Source organism: Gymnoscopelus braueri (genome assembly GCF_963280865.1).
Source record: "Gymnoscopelus braueri genome assembly, chromosome: 6".
Lineage (NCBI taxonomy): Eukaryota > Metazoa > Chordata > Actinopteri > Myctophiformes > Myctophidae > Gymnoscopelus > Gymnoscopelus braueri.
This window is the reverse complement of record NC_137607.1, coordinates 13,474,545-13,494,254: the sequence shown is the minus strand read 5'-3', so window position 1 is coordinate 13,494,254 and position 19,710 is coordinate 13,474,545. Positions and strand designations below refer to the sequence as shown.

The following is a 19,710-nucleotide window of genomic DNA, read 5'->3' as shown; positions in this document are numbered from 1 at the left end:
GATTTTGGGTTGATTTGTTGATATACGTATAATCTAGAAAGAAAAAAGGATTTAACATTAAATTAATTGTTAATTAGCAAAGCCACCAAAGGGGTTCAATGTATGCTTTGGGGGCAAATATTTCATGATCATAGTCTCCGCCAGGCCGAAGGCATGGCCGAGACTATGTTTTGCACCCCGTCCGTCCGTCCGTCCGTCCATCCGTGTGTCCGTCTGTCTGCGAGCAGCTAATCTCCGGCACTGTTGGCCCGGTCACTGCGAAACTGCACAAACGTCTACCCACGATTTTTCAATCATGAACGCAGCATATGATTACCCTGAAATTGTGCACGCACATTCCCACTAGGCAGAGGAAAAAATTATACCCATTTCACGTTGGTCTGTTATAGAGCCACCAGTGTGTCGATTTTGGTTAAAAAAAAATTGGTACAAAATGCCTCAAATCATGAATGCAACGTCCGATTGCCATGAAAGGCCTAAGAAGAAATTACACCCTTTTCACTTTGGCCTATTATAACACCACCAGGAGGCCACAATAACCTACCTGACCTGGTGTAGCAGAGTGGCTCACAACCTCAGCCTGAAATTCTAATATCGCCCCTGAGCTATAGGGAATTCCCTTTGGCTTAGTGGTTAAGAAGTTGGCTTTCCACACGGGAGACCCGGGTTCGAATCCCGGGCATTACACTGGTGGAGACTTGTGCGCCAAGGAGCACTTTTCTAGTTTATTATCTACTCTGGGGGACGTGTACAGCAACCACTCTCTCTCCCCCTCAGCTTGTTGTGTGTATTTAGAAGACAATCGATGACAGATATCCATCCGCTGTGTATGAGTACCTAACACCCTGTACTTAAGACCATTAGGGCTCCAATTACATCATTAGACACAGGGAATGTGTTCTCTCGCCTCTATCAAAATGGATAATTTTATTAACCATACTCTTATCACACTGAAGTCCACTTCTTGAGCAGAGGAGATTTTATTTCATTCATTTATGTTTTTCAATTATGTGTGTGAAATTGGACTGATCATAAGTGAAAAAGGAAAGCCAGTGACAGAGTTGTTACAGAATACTACGACAGCATTCATGCTTTCAAATTAAATTAGCTCTGTTTCCCGGGGCAACCCACATAATTTTCACTCTTTACAGTCTGTGTGTTGTTCATGGGAATAATTACAACATGGACAAAACATCACATCTGAAGCATCTGAATTCACTTTGTTGTGTATATGATTAATTATTTGTACAATTGTCCAATAAATTTGCTATAAATAGCCTATTAACAACAGTGTGTAATGACAAGCTGTCTGAGAACTCTGCTGATGCAACAAAAGGAAACACAGTATGGAAAATGTGAAAGTTCCTTTTCCATTCAATGGTTTATTCAGATTTTATCTTTTGTCTAGACTTCCTGCACCTCCCTGTGTGTAAAGAGGGGGTTTCCGTTGAACAGCAGGAGATGAATCCTAGTCTGATCCAGGAGGAACCAGAGGCTCTGCAGATTAAAGAGGAAGAGCAGGAGCTACTTCAGATATCAGAGGAGACTGCTGGGTCTACGTTGACGTTACTAGCAGTGAAACATGAAGATGATGATGTAAACAGAGAGACAGAGCCTCTAGCCAGCACCTCAACTGAACACATGAAAACACAAGCAAGTGAGTAATGCAGTTCCTCTCTTTAGAAGTCTTTATTGTGAAAATAAAATTAGTTCACTAATCTCCACTGGATCTCCAGCTCAGTCAAAATGTGTCGTGTCATGACCTGTTGTGAGCTTGTAGATCTGCTATTCTTTTTGTATTTTAGTCTTTAATCAGACTAATCAATTTGGTCAACTATATTACAAAAAAACAATTAGAATGTTTTGCGTTGATTTCTTGATATATGTATATAAAAAAATGTTGAAGGGGTTCAATACGCAGTGTGTTTTGGGGGGAAATGACTCATGATCATTGATAATCTACTTTATATCTGTACGGAAAACCACTCTGATGCTGCTCTCTGGCCACTATCTCTCCCCCTCACTGGCAGCTTGTTGTGTGTATTTAGAAGACAATAGATGGCAGATAACCATCCACTGTGTATGAGTACCTAACACCCTGTACTGAAGACCACTAGGGCTCCAATTACCTCATTAGACACAAGGAACAATGCTTTCTTCAGCCTCGTAGTAATCCAAATAGTTGACATAACAAACATACTCTCTACCACACTGACGTCTGTTGTTTGAGCAGAAGAGCTTCTTTTCTCTTTCTTTTTTCTTACATGCAGAAATTGAACGGCTCATTAACGAGAAAGGGAAGCCAGTGGCAGAGTTGCATGACCCAGACAGGCTTCATGATCTTACATTTTTGGTGGATATAATAAATCACTTGAATGTGTTACATTAACATTTAAGGCTGCAACAGAGTTGTTACAGAACACTGCGACATCATTGGTTGCCTTTCAAATTAAATTAGCTGTTTCCCGGGGCAATCAAGATCAGTTCAGCTCTTAACAGTCTGTGTGTGTTGCTCATGGGAATAATTACAACATGGACAAAATATCACAGCTGAAACATGAGTTTCAGAATTGTTTACAAGTCTTTATTGAGCTTGATGTGCATGTGATTAATTTGTGGTACAGGAGCTCTAAATAGCCTATTAACGTAAAGTCAGATAACTGTGCTGATGCAATGACGCTAATGAGTGGAGGATCAGGCACAAGTATCTATATACAAACAGATTTTTTTGTGAATTAAAGGTTCTATGACATACATTTTCACTTTTTCTATTTTTTATGTTTTTTTGGGGGGTTTTATGACCTCAATTACACCCAAAAAATCGGAACTTTGAACATTCAGTGGATTTTCTGTGGTCTGGGGTTTTCTGAATAATTAGGCTGAAAAGTAATCTGAGCTTGGCCCTTCGGCAGTGAGGTCACAGCCGATTAATCCCGCCCACTCTCCTCCTCGCCCCTCCCCTATCCTTTCCTTTGGGGGGGGGCGGAGCAGAGGCGATGATTGACAGGCAAAATCCCTCACCAGCGACACCTGCAGGCAAAGATTTCTTTTTTCTTTAGAAATGTGAGAGAAAAACACCTGCCATGGAGCAATGGAGTGGAATTTTTGGTTAAAACTTTCTATACACGTTTGAGGACCATGACAAAGACTTTTAATGTGTGGTAAAACTGAACGTCATGAAACCTTTAAGGTTCAAGGAGGCTTTATTTTTCATTCATTTGTAGTGAAAATACACTGTCCCAGAATGGTCCCAACCACCATATCTTAGTGTGTCAGATGCTGTTTTACACGTGTACTCCTACTGCATGTGTGCATTGACACATGCTTAACCCATTTAGACCTGAGACCGATTCTAAAAACGCCTTCTAAGTCCTGACCTAAGTTTTTGAAAAACTTCTAATAATAATTCAAAAATTACAATAAATGTAACTTATATACTATACATAGCAACAAGAATCCCTAAAACGGTTCCAGTCCTGAAAGGTAAAGGTATTACAAATAGGGGTTCCTGCCCAAAATGGGTTAAGTGGTCCTCTGAAGTTGAATATCGCTGACCTAAATGGAGTTTACCTCCCCATGGTCTGTTCAATATAAAATTGATATTGCATCATTACAATCAAGCCTTTGACCAAAAGAATGCCAGCTGTAGAACCAAGTACAAAAGTAAAACATTCAGTGGTTTACTCTCATTTTATATTTTTTTCTAGACTTCCTGCACCTCTCTAATTGTAAAGAGGAGGTTTCCACTGAACAGCGAGAGAGGAATCCTAGTCTGGTCCAGGAGGAACCAGAGCCTCCACAGATTAAAGAGGAACAACAGGAGCCACCTCAAAGACCAGAGGAGGCTGCTGGGTCTACGTTGACATTACTAGCAGTGAAACATGAAGATGATGATAAAAACAGAGAAACAGAGCCTCTAGCCAGCACCTCAACTGAACACATGAAAACACAAGCTGATGTAGAGGACTTTGGAACATCACAACCAACTAGTGATGGCCAGCTCCTCTCTTCACACTGTTCTGAATCTGACACTGAAGACAGTGATGCGTGGGAGGAGACCAGTGAAGACCAGTCAGCTTTAAACACTCTGAAATCACTAAAGACACAACATTTGGAAGAACAAAGATCGTCTTTGAGCAACCAGCTGTCCCAGGACCTGAAATCATCAAAAAAAACTGCATCTATGAGGAGTCACACAGGGAAGAAAAGCTTTAATTGTACAGAGTGTGGCACAGGCTTTGATCAAATGAGGGATCTAAAACGACACATGAGGATTCACACTGGGGATAAGCCATTTACTTGTACAGTTTGTGTCAAAGGATTTGCTCGAAAGGATGTGCTGAAGACGCACATGAGGACCCACACAGGGGAAAAGCCCTTTACTTGTACAGTTTGTGCCAAAGGCTTTGCGCAAATGGGTGATTTGAAGACACACATGAGATATCATACAGGGGAAAAACCCTTTACTTGTACAGTGTGTGTCAAAGGATTTGCTCGAAAGGATGTGCTGAAGATGCACATGAGGACCCACACAGGGGAAAAGCCCTTTACTTGTACAGTTTGTTCCAAAGGCTTTGCTGAAATGGGTCATCTGAAGATGCACATGAGATCTCATACAGGGGAAAAGCCCTTCACTTGTACAGTTTGTGCCAAGGGCTTTGCTCGAATGGGTCATCTGAAGATGCACATGAGATATCATACAGGAGAAAAGCCCTTCACTTGTACAGTTTGTGCCAAAGGCTTTGCTCAAATGGGTGATTTGAAGAAACACATTAGATCTCATACAGGGGAAAAGCCCTTCACTTGTACAGTTTGTGCCAAAGGCTTTTCTCAAATGGGTGATTTGAAGAAACACATGAGATCTCATACAGGGGAAAGGCCCTTCACTTGTATAGTTTGTCAAAAGAGCTTCAGTGGACATCTGAAGCAACACATGAGGACCCATACAGGTATAAATACAGCACTAAGTTTATAGTTTTTTTGGGCGGTGAAACCGCCCCTATAAGTGAGGTTTGGATATTTGTACAACAAATCCTGCACTGTGATTGACCAAAAATATACCCCGCCTAACCCTGCACCGTGATTGGCCAATCACAGTCTATTCAGGACTGTGATTGGCCAGTGTCACATGACACATGTGCATAGTCCTATATAAGAAACCATAACTTTAAAAAAAACATATTTGTTTTTTTTAAGTTATGGTTTCTTCCATCATAGAGTGTTTCAATAAAAGTATAATTTTTTTGTACATTATTGGTTGACTCCATTCAGTATTGTGATTAGCTAGCAAGACACCGCCCACTTACACACAGGGTGTGATTTTTTAAAATCCTTTGGATGAAATGCCACTCTTTTGTGTGACACTGATACAACATGGTATAAAATAGGGCTAAAAAGCAAACAGATACTGTATGGAGATACAAGGTTTCTGCCCGACAGCAACAATTTTATCATTTATTCATTGTAAATGACAGTGAAAAGTTTTGAATACCAAAGCAGAGGAATTACACAATCTGATGATGTCAACATGATCAAATTTTTCTCATTACACCCTGTTCTACATAACCCACACACACACACACACACACACACACACACACACACACACACACACACACACACACACATACTCACACTCTCTCACACACACACACACACACACACACACACACACACACACACACACACACACACACACACACACACACACACACACACACACACACACACACACACACATACTCACACTCTCTCTCACACACACACACACACACACACACACACACACTCACACACACTCACACTCTCACATACATACACACACACACACACACACACACACACACACACACACACACACACACACACACATACTCACACACACACACACACACACACACACACACACACACACACACACACTTCATTAGGATTGTATGTTCTCATTCATTGTGCTTCTATTCTCAATAGTTCCAACATTTCATAATTCTCCCCAATCTCCAAAATTGTGTATTTCTGTGTTTTCCTTTATTATAACTATCATAATATTGATGTTAACTTTTATCATACTGTATACTATAATGACATAAAAAATAGAATAATGTGTGTGTGTTCCATTAGATGACAAGAAGCAGCGACAATCCTCCTCTGATGGAGATCCTGTTAAAAAAAGGGGCCGAACTACCACCTCTGAACTGCAGGGGGCGCCCAGTGACGGTAATGGAGACAAATTATGTACTCTTCTCCTTATTCTTATTATTAATATTATTTTATGTATGTCTGAATATAAGTATATGTGCTTTACTATCTTAAGGATGACAGATAGAATAGAACAATAATAGAGATTGTCAGGCCTTACTTTAAAGAGTATAGATGTCAAGCATTGATTTGTTTCTGGCCATTTTACTATTATTCTTATTTAGCCTCAAACTGTCCATTAATAATGGATGATAATTTTTTTGTGGTGTTTATAGTTATCATTCATAAATATACCACTATTGAAGCATGAGCTAAAGGTTAATATTTGGAGAGTTGCATTGGATTGTGTATTATTTTCTGTACAGAGGATCATTCATTGCTGGGAGTGAAGGGTGACAACAAGTCCAAGAAGAAGAGGGCAGGCCGGCCCAAAGGCTCCAAAAGTAAAGACAAAGACTTCAGGTACATCTAAAAATCACCTATTAAATGGGTTGATAGGTGTGGTATAATAACTACATATCATGGCTATGAAGTCTAATGTCTTTGTACAGTTCTATGTCACTCAGACAAAAAATTTGATTCAAGAGATTCAATATCCAAGATTCAAGATTTATTATTGCTATATACACAGTACTGTATGTTAATGTTGTATACAATTAATGCACATTGTGGTTTTCACTCCTTGACATTGCAGCAACAAGAACAAAAGTATATAAAACAAACAAACAAAAAAAACTAAATAGTGATACAATAATTGAAATAGCTGAACAATGTGTACTAAACACAATACAGTAATAATTGCACGATGTAAGGCTCCTTTGTTATGTTTTGTGTGCTGTGCATGGGTCCTACCCATAGAGTTATAAGTCCTACCTCTGTTTTTCTATCGGTGATGTAAAAAGTCAGGCCAAAAAGTGTTCTTTAATAAGTTGAGAGTGAAACAAAACGAGTGCTCCCCTCCCTCTGGTCCATCTAATCTAGCACTAACTGTCTCAGATCATTGTGACACATGGCTCTCTGGTGGTTGTCAGTGTGTCAGCCTGATTATTAGCTTTTCCCACAAATTCCCCACTAGGACTGGGCCATGTGGGCAAAATCTAATATCACAATATTGACCAAATAACTTAATATTTAAATTGTGATGATAATTATATTGTGATGTGATGTATTTTTTTTAAATTATTATAGCAGATTAGTTTGGAACAATTCCCCCCCAAAACATTTGAACTTATACAATAGTGTTTAACCAGATGGACGCTAACTTTCCTATTTTTATCATGTCATACTAGCTGAAAAATATGATGAAAATAGCAGCTCTCCAAACTCTAATGTGAGCTTGCATAGTGGACATTTTTGGGAAAGACTATATAGATTATAGAAGTACTGTATATAGGGTTTAAGTGATTTAATGATTAAAAGCATGATATGTATGTATCCAAAATCCTGATATTGGTATGTATCCTCTCTCTCTCTCTCTCTCTCTCTCTCTCTCTCTCTCTCTCTCTCTCTCATTCAGACCCACATGAAGACAGTGCCTCCAGTCATATATCACTACACTGGCAGAATCTCTTTAAAATGGGAAAGTGTTAATTAATAATATACTGTGTGATAAAGTTCCACTTTTGTCAAGTACCTTGACTCTTTTTTTCACATTTAACCCTTACTGTTCATTGTAAGTGCACACCTTGAGTTTATAATTATACTTTTACTTGAGAATTTGTCTTTGGTTAGTAATGTTCTTGATGCACTAAACATTCTCTGCAAAAGACAGCTATTGAACATATAGGAACATGCAGTCATTTTGACTACAATACCCATACTCCTTAGTTAAGCAAACGACTGATCTATTGTTTGACCTTTCTGTGCTGCATAGATAGTTCTTAAGCAAAGTGTGTCTGTTCATACGCTGGTACAATACAGGCCAGGGTGTGCATGCAATGGCTGAAGGACACCTAGATGAAGTCCTGACTATAATGACCAGTATCCAGCCTCTGATTAGAGGGATATTAGCCTAAATATTGTGGGGTACACTTGATTGTTTTTTGGGGGTGTGTTGATCAAATGTGTTGATCAAATTGAGTTGAAGGAAACTGTTTGGGCCTTATAGTGTCTGTCCGGCAGAAACCTCTTATCTCCATATTCTTGTTTTCATTTTTTTTTTTTTGAATTAATGCCCTACTTGATCATATTAAAGCGTCACACAAAAGCATCAAAAGTAGCAGATCTACAGGCTCGAAACGCGGGGCAAAGCGACGCGTTTTGAGCTTGTAGATATGGTAATAAGGTTTTATTTATTTTTATCCTCAAAGGTAAATGTTTTGAGTTTCCACTCGACAGAGACGATACGAGTGATGTTGATCTTTCATAAAAGGTCTGCACAACATGAGGTGAGATCTACAGGCATTATTCCACAGCACAAATCTACTGTAATACTGTAATAATTTGTTCACATCCAGATTAGATAAACCTTTGATTAAATTCAAGTGTCATAGCAGCAACAGCAGTGGGAATGAAACAGCAGAGTTACTGGCAAGAGTCAAGAACCAAGCTTGTAGATATTTTGGCTGCTTTTACATGAAAATGTTATTCGACAAAGTATAAAATAGAACATTCATTATTGATTAACAAGAAAACAAGAAAAAACTAGATGAAATAAGCAGATACAAGGTTTCAGTCCAACATTGTGGAGTATTATGATTCAGTGTACTGTAACATGACAGTGACTAAAGTCCTTCATCGTAAAGGTATATTATTTTGTGTTTCAACAGGTTATGTGTGGTTGTTTGACTTGACCAGCTGTCCAGTGGTGTGACTGGTTCAGAGGTGCTCTTGCTTTTCAATCTGTGTCTGGACCTCACTGAATTGAGACCGGGATACAAGTCAAGTCCCCTTTATTTGTATAGCACATTTAAAAACAACTAAAGTTGAAGTTGACCTAAAGTGCTTTCCATTCAAAATAAATGACCTGATGGTCAAGATTCTATGTATCCCCCGAGCAAGCAGGTCGGCTCTATTAGCTCAATGGTAAAAATGCCAGCACTTTCGCAGGAAACCGGGATCAAATTTGGGGTAGAAGAGGAAAGTTACATAGAGTTGCTTTAATTATAGTCAGTGGTCAAAACAGACAATGAGTTATTTGCCTTCAGACTGAGCTAAAAGCAATAGAAAAGAAGTGAGTTTTTACAGTGGATTTAAAATGGTTCAATGGTGGAGCTGGACTTTATGTGTAATGGGAGATTGTTCCAGAGTCTGGGGGCAACAACAGAAAAGGCCCCTAAATGTTAAAGGTCACCTTTAGGTTTAAGGTGTGTTGGGGGAACTGTAAGGAGCTTTTGGGAAGATGACCTAAGTGACCTGGGAGCAGGAGGTGCAGTAAGTAGATCATAAATATATTGTGGAGCTAAGCCAATCAAGGCTTTAAAAAATTATGAAAAAGGACACAAGACAAACATTGAATGAAGACGAGCACCAAAGGATTTCAATGAAACCTATGATTTAAAAAAAATATTATATTCCCACCTCTAAACTATCTGAAATAACTCAAACCTGATACAAACTGTAATCAACCACTTAAAACCTATTTATACTGATCAGGGTACCCTAGGACAGTGGTACCCAAACATTTTAGCTGAAGGACACAGTAGTGAAAATAGCAACTCACGACCCATACAAATTGGTCCACGACCCAATGATGGATCCCGACCAAGCCCTCAGAACCACGGTAGAACAGTGAAGTGGCCAAGCCTGGTGGTCAAACCTGAGAATGCACTTCTGCGCGTGCATCTCCCGTTTGTGCGCATGCTCACGACGCGTCACGACCCATGGAACCAATGGAATGGACCCATGGAACCAATATGGAACCAATATTTCTTACTTCCGGGTGCTTCAAAACGCCACTGAGCAATTGCGTTGAAATGAATAGCTGGGGGCGGGGCAATCCGCCCTCTAGTTATTTTATACCTCTATGATCCCGACCCACTGTTTGGGAAACTAGTGTCCTAGAGGTCTGTACTTCTTTCCCTCTACACTCTATCTCTTCGCTGAAAATAGCAAAATAGTGTCACATCGTCTGCTAATTTCGCCCAATCTTCGCCCCCCAGAATAGGGACCATGGGGTTCATGTGATTAAAGGGATATTTCACTTTAAAAAAACCTTTGGTCATTTTATCGTCTACTCTGACTTTTGTGAGCCCCCCAGACAGTTTTTAAGTTGCTTGATTCAGTATTTAGATATTTGATATTCATTTTATCAGACACGCCCCCTTCCTATACAAACCCATATAACTTCAAACTCAATTTTTTTATATGTTAGATTCATCAAAAACACACATCCTTGGTTCTGGTGACTCATCCTGCCCTCCTAATACGTGAGGGGCCGTGTTTTTTCGATTACTTTTTTCATTTTTTGTTTTGTTTTATTGTCTTACACTTTTTTCATTTTCCAAAAGAAATATTAAAAATAAATTAAAAAAGTAATTGAAAAAACACGGTCTCCTCATGTACTGTATATATTAGAAGGACAATGGCCGCGTTTCCCAACGAGATTCGTAGAGATGCTGCGTTGAGATCCTGCGCAGGTTGTACGACGGGTCTAACGTGCGTCCACACAATCTGCGCAGTACCATAGCAGCCACGTAGATTTCAGCTCATGCGCTGCCTACGCAGCCTGCGTAAGAGCCTGGGACCCGGCGAAACCAACGCTCTACCCTCATTAGTAGCAGCTGGTTCTGCCCAACGTGCAATCGCTTCCCACGTCCATGCGTTACGTGTCTGCTAAAACTACATTTGGGAGATAGAATGGCGTATCCTACTCTCCTCCTACTTCTGCGAGAGGCGTAGCCCTGCAGTGCTCTCCTACGAAGCAGTTTGTTACTAGCGCCCTGGGGCGGTAGTAACACCGATCGTAGCGAAATAGATCTATGAAAAGACCGACCGACCACACACACATACACACACACACACACACACACACACACACACACACACACACACACACACACACACACACATTTAATTTATATATGTATATGTATATGTATGTATATATATATATATATATATATATATATATATATATATATATATATATATATATATATATTGCGGCCGGGCCGGTGCGTAACGACAGCTTGCAGATCTTTTTTTTTTTGGGTAGGGTGAGCGTCCTCTATGCATGAACCCGAAGTTTACAAATTGTACTGTACTCTCACGAATGATCTCTGATCTGATCATCTGATAAAAATATTAAGCAAGCCAAGTTAACTAAAGGACGTAAGACCCCAGTTCCCCTCACAAAGTGACAGCTGACGTCTGCAAGATATAAATGTATATGAAAAAAATGTTTTTAAAGTCACAGCGTTTAGTATGGGTCGTCCACTAGCCTAGCGGTCTAGGCGCATGTCACACAATTTGGGAATCCATCAAGATAGCTGTCGCGGGTTCGACTCTAGTACCGACGACCTTTACTGTGTCTCTCTCCCCTTTTCCTGTCAGTCTATTGTCCTGTCCAAATAAAGGCAAAAAAGCCCCTAAATATATATTTTTAAAAAAGGACGCAGAATGTCCCATTTCCCAAGTTTAATATGTATAAATATATTTTTTTAAATAGCAGATTGCAAGCTCACAACGCCTCTTAAGCTTGTAGATGTAATTTAATGCATAAATATATTCAAACGTTGTATTTAGAGTGGACTGCTTCAGGACATCTGACAGTTGGCTCTGTCACCTCTTATGAGATGATCGGAATTTGCTAGAATTTATAAACACCGGATCCATGCATATATAGGGAAGCAGTGAGCTGGGATTGAACCCGAAACTCCCACTCGCCAGCACGACACGTTACCAGTCATGCTAATAAGCCTGAGCTCGATAGCCAGGTCTTTTGCACGCCCTTTCTCGTTTTGTGTTGTTGAAAGTCTATTCTCGGAGGTGGGAAGCCTCTCAGCACCCCACCTACTCTGTAAAATACACTTTTTGGGCAGAAAATAAAATATGTCAGCGAGACGGAAATTATTTTTATTTACTCCACAGTGCCCTCTACAGATTTTGGTTAATGGTAAGTTCAATCCTACAGATCTGTAGAGGGCACTGTGGAGTAAATAAAAATAATTTCCGTCTCGCTGACATATTTTATTTGCTGCCCAAAAAGTGTATTTTACAGAGTAGTTGGGGTGCTGAGAGGCTTCCCACCTCCGAGAATAGACTTTCAACAACACAAAACAGCCTTTGCTTTGGTGAGTAGCGAAATGATTTTGTTTATTTTTACTACTCTTGAGCACTCGCAGGGCAGCGGAATTCCTTGTACAAGCGCAGAGCGAGGGGTGTTCCAGCCCGTTAGAGGGAACACACTAACGCTCTGAACCAGGGCTACGCTGCTTCGTCCTTTATGCATGAACCCGAAGTTTACAAATTGTACTCTCACGGATGATCCGATCGTCTGATAAAAATATTAAGCATATGCCAAGTTAACTAAAGGTATATAAATGATGCTGAGCTAAACATGTTTACTTAATTTCGAAGTTTTATAGTTAAACGTTATGATGAAAGTCCCCAGTTCCTCTCACAAAGTGACAGCTGTTGCGCTCGCCATGTTTATGAATGGTTAAAACATCTTTTGAAACTAGCAGATCTACAAGCTCACAACGCTTCACAAGCTTGTAGATTTGCTATTTTCAAAAGATTTTAATACATATTAATTTTGGGAAATGGGACATTCTGCATTCCTTTTGGTATTTTAAGTATATTTAATTTACTTGCATAATGGGGACACTTTAGTGTTTTATTTAACTTGCAGATGTCAACTCACCACTGTAATTTCATTCATAAATATATTATTCAAAAGTTGTATTTGGAGTGGACTGCTTCAGGACATCTGACAGTTGGCTCTGGTATTTTTATGATCCATTTCACTTTCGCAAAGGGTGTTTAAACTGCAGTGTAGCGTATGACAGCCCTACGTAGTTTACGTCGGCCTTACGTAGACTTCGTCCAGGAGGTCTTTACGTCTATGCTGTCTCGCGAATGTAGTTTTAGCACACACGTAATGAGAACCTGCGACGATGGTGCCTCCTGAAGCCAGTTTAGATACCACGTAGAGCACACACAGCTGCTACTAATGAAGATAGATCGTGGCGGGGTTGCTACTGCGCAGGTGCGTGGAGGCTCTCACGCAGCTTCTAGGCTGCGTCTGAGCTCAAAGTCGTTTGGGAAACCTGGCCAATATCAGTCACCAGAACCAAGGACTGGTGTTTGCGATTAATCTAACATGGTTAAAATGGAGTGTGAAGTTACAATGGGTTTGTATAGGAAGGGGGCGTGTCTGATAAAATGAATATCAATTATATAAATACTGAATCAAGCTTTTTTTAAAGTGAAATATCCCTTTAAGAATATGTTTTTCAAAATTACTGAACAGAGAAATGGAAATCCTCACAGAGAAATATAACAATTCACACAAGAAGCACAATACAATAGTGTGGTGATATGTGTTTGTGAAAGCTTTTCTATAACAGTGGAAGTTTGCCCACTGAAGTGTAGAGCACAGAGATGTGGCTTGAAGCAGACTTTTACACGTCTGATAAGCATATACAAATAATTAAATAAAACACATGAGACAAACAGATAATACGTGATGATTTATTTATGTATCAAGTGAAATTATTAAATTATTAAATATTTCATATCTGTGACTTTGAGTGTCAAAAGTGTCAAAAGTATTGTTTCAGTATGTGATGTGAGCCCTTCTGCAGCAATAAGTGCAACTAAAGGTTTGTGGTAAGTGTTGATCAGTGGTGCACATGGACTTGGAGGAATTGGAGCTCATTCCTCCATGTGAGGAAAGCCACCAACATCCCAGAGTTGAAGATGTTCTGTACTGCTCACTTCAGGTGCTTCCACAACATTTATTTTGGATTAAGGTCAGGACTTTGACTTGACCGTTCCAAAACAACACTGTCTCCTCTTCTTTTGACCCCCACCCCCCTTGAGGTGTGGGTCAGGAAAGCAACCTTATACATTTTATCTTACAGGATTTACAGTCTATAACCTACAGTATTTGCATGATATTTATTTGCAGCTCTGTCAGTCAGACGACTAATACAGGAGTGCACTTGTACTGTAGACTGAAGGGCTCACACATGTGTGCATTAACCTATATCAAAGTCCTGATGTCACATCATTATCTCCTGGGTCACAGAAGTCTTTTTTTCTCTTGAAAATACCGTAGGGTCATCTTAGAATCGTGTCATATAAGAACTGTGTTCCAAAAACAAACAAATCAGCCCGGCGATTCTGTCAGGTATGTAACTCTGTGTTGTTTATGATATTGAATTACATTTTGATAACGACTGTGTTTGGAAAAAATATATATATTTATTTTGCACTCATTAGATACTCATATCCAAATGAGTAAAATCGCCAGGCTCATTTATTTATTTTTGGAACACAGTTGTTATTTTCCACGATGCTATTGAGACTCAATAGCATTGTGTGTTTCTAATTTTCAATGGAAACATAATCTGAGACCCTAGGGGATAGCGGCCTTTAGTGGTTCGGTTCTCTATTTAAATATATATTTACATTTAACCACTTCACTGAAAACATGCCCAGATTATGGACGCCAGGGTTTATGTGGTAAAATTAATGATGGTAGACAAGGGCCCCTGGACACTGGCCCCATTGACCCAGTCCATAATAATCCATCCATGCTTAGAAAGACTGAGGGTAAGACCCTGGCAGCCACAGTGCTCTGTTTTATGGTCAAACACCAGAGACATCTCAGGCAGGCAATTTATATATTTATATTTAATTGCCTGATTTATTTATTTCAGGATTCATTTTAGGATTGACTTTCATTATGATATTAATTTCATAGCCATATTTTATAGCTGTGTTTTTTCTTATTAATTTAAAAAAATTTATATTGTATTAAATGTCATTCCACTGTGTAAAATGGACTTGAATAGAATTGTCTCCACTTGTGCCTCCAGTTTGCCTCCCAGGGCAGTTAGAACACCTCCAATGATGTATGTGAACATTCCTTCTTTACTCTGATGAAGACTGAGGCCTTGTGGTGTTTTTATCATGTCTGTTTAAATAAACACTTTAACTACACTCATCTCCTTGATGTACTGAACCACTTTCAACCTGTTGTCCCTTTTGGCCATGTCATTAAATGTCAGCGATGCAAATCAGTCTCATACCTATTCACTGTTGACAGTCTGTACAATGTACATATCTTTTAATATTCAATCAATTTACAATCACTGGTGATCTGTCAATGTTGATATATTGTACATTTATACTTATATTATACCTATATTTAATATATACGTTAAATCTGTTAGACTGTGTGATGTTGATCTATCTATCTATCTAATTTAATGTAATCTTATTCAGTGACAGTTACACACCTCCTCCACCAGGGGGCAAAAGGCATTGAGGCAGCAGTGTCTGGATCCTTTATTGGCATGCTTAAATTTTGACCCGGAAGTAATTGCATGTTTTTCATGCTAAGTGCTAACCATGATGCTAACTGTTTTCATGTTGCTGAAACCTCTATGTAGAAGCGTATCATTGAATGGTAACTAGGTTCTGGGACTTGGCAGAAAATAGTTACATAACAATATAATGCGCTGTAGAAGAAAGGTAAACGTCGTGGTGAAAATGTGTGATAAACGAGGTAAAATGTGTCAAATAGAGGTACGGCTGTCGATAAATGAACAGTTGACGTCGGTGGGAGAGGAGATATTGTGTGTTTTGGAAAAACAGTGTGGTGATGTTTGTTGCGTGAAGCTTGTCAGGGTGGTTGTGTTGGAGCGCCTCAGTGCGGCTGCAGAGTTCATGTGCAACCTCTTCCAGAGAGAGATAGAGACACTAGAAACTCTGCTGGAGAGACAAAACAAACTGCTGCACGTGATGCTACAGCCACACATCAAACTACACAGAGCAGGTTTGTTAATGCTGCATTTATACCAGATGTTTACCACTGTTGAACTGTACTAAGTTAACTATATATATATATATATATATATATATATATATATATATATATATATATGGACTCTACTATAGCTAAGATACTTATAGTTAACAAATTAGTTTTGATTTGCAGTTTGTCCATCACATTAAACAGATAATAATTCATCTATCCATTTGTATCTTTTATAGTCTTATATTTTATTCAATCACTCAATGTCATAACATGTCCTCAGCTAGCTGCTACGTTATACCAACCACATTCGGTACAAAGGAGCTTCAATGTAGTTAGATACTTTTATTAAGTAATCTGCAGTGTAGATAGGTACTTCCCATCCCCTCTGGAATAAGGTTCAGATGTGTTTTGTTGTTTAGATTAGCTTTGACCACAAATGGTAAAAATGTATTTTAAATACTATATTGTCTAGACATATGCTAGGTTGATGTTAACCTGGAATCCTAGTTTCTCTGTAGCAGTAATTATATATATTTTTTTCACTCTACAGACGTGACCTTACCCTGTTTTTTGACTAGGGTTCATGTCATTTACTCACTCTGGTTCTGCTAAATGCCCAAATTGTAAATTGACAACTCCCTCAATTAATGAATTGAATACACAGGACCACAATGAAAACAAACCCCTAGGACTTTTTGTGTTATCTTTTTAACAATCATTGTAAAGTGTACATCTGTACTGTCTGCAAACTGTTAATAAAACTGTTAAAAAGTATTCAATCAATCAATCAATCAATTCCATGACAACAAGCCAAACTGTAGTGTAATCTATCTGGGCAGGCTGCCAGAATAGATTGTATGTATGAGAAATCCTGATTACAACGGTTCGAATCTATAGATCATTTCAGTCATTTAAGTAGCCTACTTTCAGCTTAAAAAATATACAATATAAAAACACTGATGATTATGACAAATCGAACCAATCAATCAAGTAGGAGACTAAATCACATCCAATGAGAAATGCACTTTGAGTTAATGTGCTGATGCTACCTCTTCGTTCCTCTCTGTGCGTGAAGAGGTTTCCACTGAACATGAGGAGAGGAGCTCCAGTCTGGTCCAGGAGGAACCACAACCTCCACAACATGAGGAGAGGAGCCCCAGTCTGGTCCAGGAGGAACCACAGCCTCCACAGATTAAAGAGGAACAGGAAGAGGAGGCTGATGTGTCAACATTAACATTACTACACAGGAAGACGAGCTGTGACACTCTCTCAGGTAAAAAATAAAAGATCACTAAGTCCAAAAGCATCACTAGCAGCACATAGATGCTGTTAGGTCAGATGGGTGTGGGATCAGAAACAATGTCAAGTTTAAGTTTCAAGGTGTTTGTCACATTCACAATACAACGTTGTTTTAACAACTTAAACCCTATATACATGGACCTATACTTCATTGACCAGGTCTCCCAGGTGTCTATTTTTTAAATACATTTCCCCCTGTACACAATCTCTTCGCCGACAATACGTTGTGTTGTGACATGTTCAGTGCTTTTTTTTGTACTTGTGTTTATTGAGCACCATGTTTGCATTGTGTACAACATAAAGAAATAACAGCTATTCTTTTTTATACAATTTGTTTGGTGCCTTTTTTCATTTTTTCCCCCTCCTTCCCACCCTTCCCAAGTTCTGTCCACCCGTAGGCATAGAATGGTAATAGTACTGATAGTCTTGGCAATAATATCCACAGTACCCTTGATCAATGACATTGAAAAATGACATAAAAACAAACAAACAGACAACATACTGACAGACATATTAGAACAAAACAAACTAAAACCCTCTTTTTTACATTACATTACATTAATTAATAAAAATAAACAAAATAAATAAAGATAGACATGGTTAGGCTTTCTGAGAGGCTGATTGAATGTATATTTGTTTCTCTTTGGCATTTTTCCTTTTTGTCATCCTCTACCCCATTTCCAACGACTATCGGCACCTGTCGAGGTCCAATACTAGGTCGGATCTCCCTCTGCCAGGAGCCCGGTCCCCGCAGGCCCGGCGCAGGGACATCACCCATACAGCACGCAGGAAGCCCCCCCCCCCCCCCCCCCACGTTGCCTGGGGGCATACGCTCGCACCAACTGACACATCCTCACACACCACCAGACCGTGGTCTAGTGACGTGTTGAATGGCCTGCCTGATGCCACGGGCCAACACCCCCCCAGCCCCGCAGGAGGAGACCCACGGGAGACCCCCCGCCACACAAACACACACACACCAGGCCAGCAGGCCCCACGCCCTCCCCCAGATAGAACATTCAAACAAGAATGAATAGATAAATAAATACAGCCCTAGGTTTACAGGGAAATTCGTTTGACATTGTATAGAGATAGAGTAGGCGAAAGAGAAGAAAATCAACTTAGTTCAGTTAACTCATTCACTGCCAGACTTATTTCTGGCCGTGTTTGCCCACTGCCAGTGATTTGTCGATTTTCTTACCCTTTTCAAGTAGTCACAGAATATTTATCTCCAGTATGATCGATCCCCTTATGGTTGCTAATCACTGAGGGTTGCACTGTATGGTTTCACAAATGTCAATGAGGTCATCGCGACCTTGTTGACATTTGTTGTCTGCCTATGAAAATAGCATCTCTGGACCAACAATACATAGTAAAATACAATGTAGAAAAAAATACACAGGAGCAGAGATACAGCCTTTTTAACTCTCTCAGTGCCAATGAAATAAAAAAATATGTTCATACTGTGCCAGCATTATTATAATTTAAAGTAAAAAAGTGCTTAGGAAGCGAGATACAGCCTTTTTCAGTTATAAGTTAAACAAGGAGTGGATGGAGCTGCAAATCTTCAGATAATGATATCTTGGGTTCTGAACATTATTATTATTTTTTTCAATATATTTTTTTTAACTCTGGATTTTTCGTTGAGGGCATTCAGAAAAAACTCAGGATATCTCGTTGTGTGGCACTGAGAGAGTTAAGTAATAAGTTAACCAAGAAGTGAATGGAGCAGAAAATCTTCGGATCACAATATCTTGGGTTCTATGTGAGATTTTGAAAGAAAAAAAAATCGTCCTATGGCAGTGAATGAGTTAATGTAGGGGTGAAACGGCTAATCAAACTAATCCATTTAATTGATTATATAAAAAATAAAATACAGTAGCATAAATTAAGTCCAGTATGGCTACAACAGTTTCAACCTTAAATCCTTTTTTTTTTTTTTACTTTAAAAAATACATAAAGGAGCAGATCTACATCCCCTCTTTTCAGTCATGGGAATAATTACAACATGGATAAAATATCACAGCTGAAACGAGAGTTTCAGAATCTACATTCACTTTGATGTGTATATAATGAATGAAAGATTGTCTTAATGCAGGGGTTCTCAAACTTTTTTTTATCACCCATCACCCCCCCCCCCCGGGAAACGGGAATCACTGTATGGATCTTTTTTTTTTAATCAATCATGCAGTGGTTTACTCTAATTCTTTGTTTTGTCTAGACGTCCTGCAACTCCCTGTGTGTAAAGAGGAGGTTTCCGTTGAACAGCAAGATAAGAATCC

The 19,710-nt window shown here is 39.3% G+C and overlaps 1 protein-coding gene across 1 annotated transcript in view; it reads left to right on the top strand.

Annotated features, from left to right (window-relative positions):
- LOC308086347 (uncharacterized protein) overlaps positions 1-6,318 on the top strand; it is a gene marked incomplete at both ends in the record, with an annotated part of 36,511 nt that extends 30,193 nt beyond the window's left edge. Inside the window, 4 exons of the mRNA XM_080429868.1 lie at positions 1,409-1,657; positions 3,708-4,553; positions 6,121-6,216; positions 6,314-6,318. Of these exons, the coding sequence (XP_080285994.1) occupies positions 1,409-1,657; positions 3,708-4,553; positions 6,121-6,216; positions 6,314-6,318 (1,196 nt within the window). The remainder of the gene's footprint in view (positions 1-1,408; positions 1,658-3,707; positions 4,554-6,120; positions 6,217-6,313) is intronic.
- Positions 6,319-19,710: the final 13,392 nt, after the last annotated feature.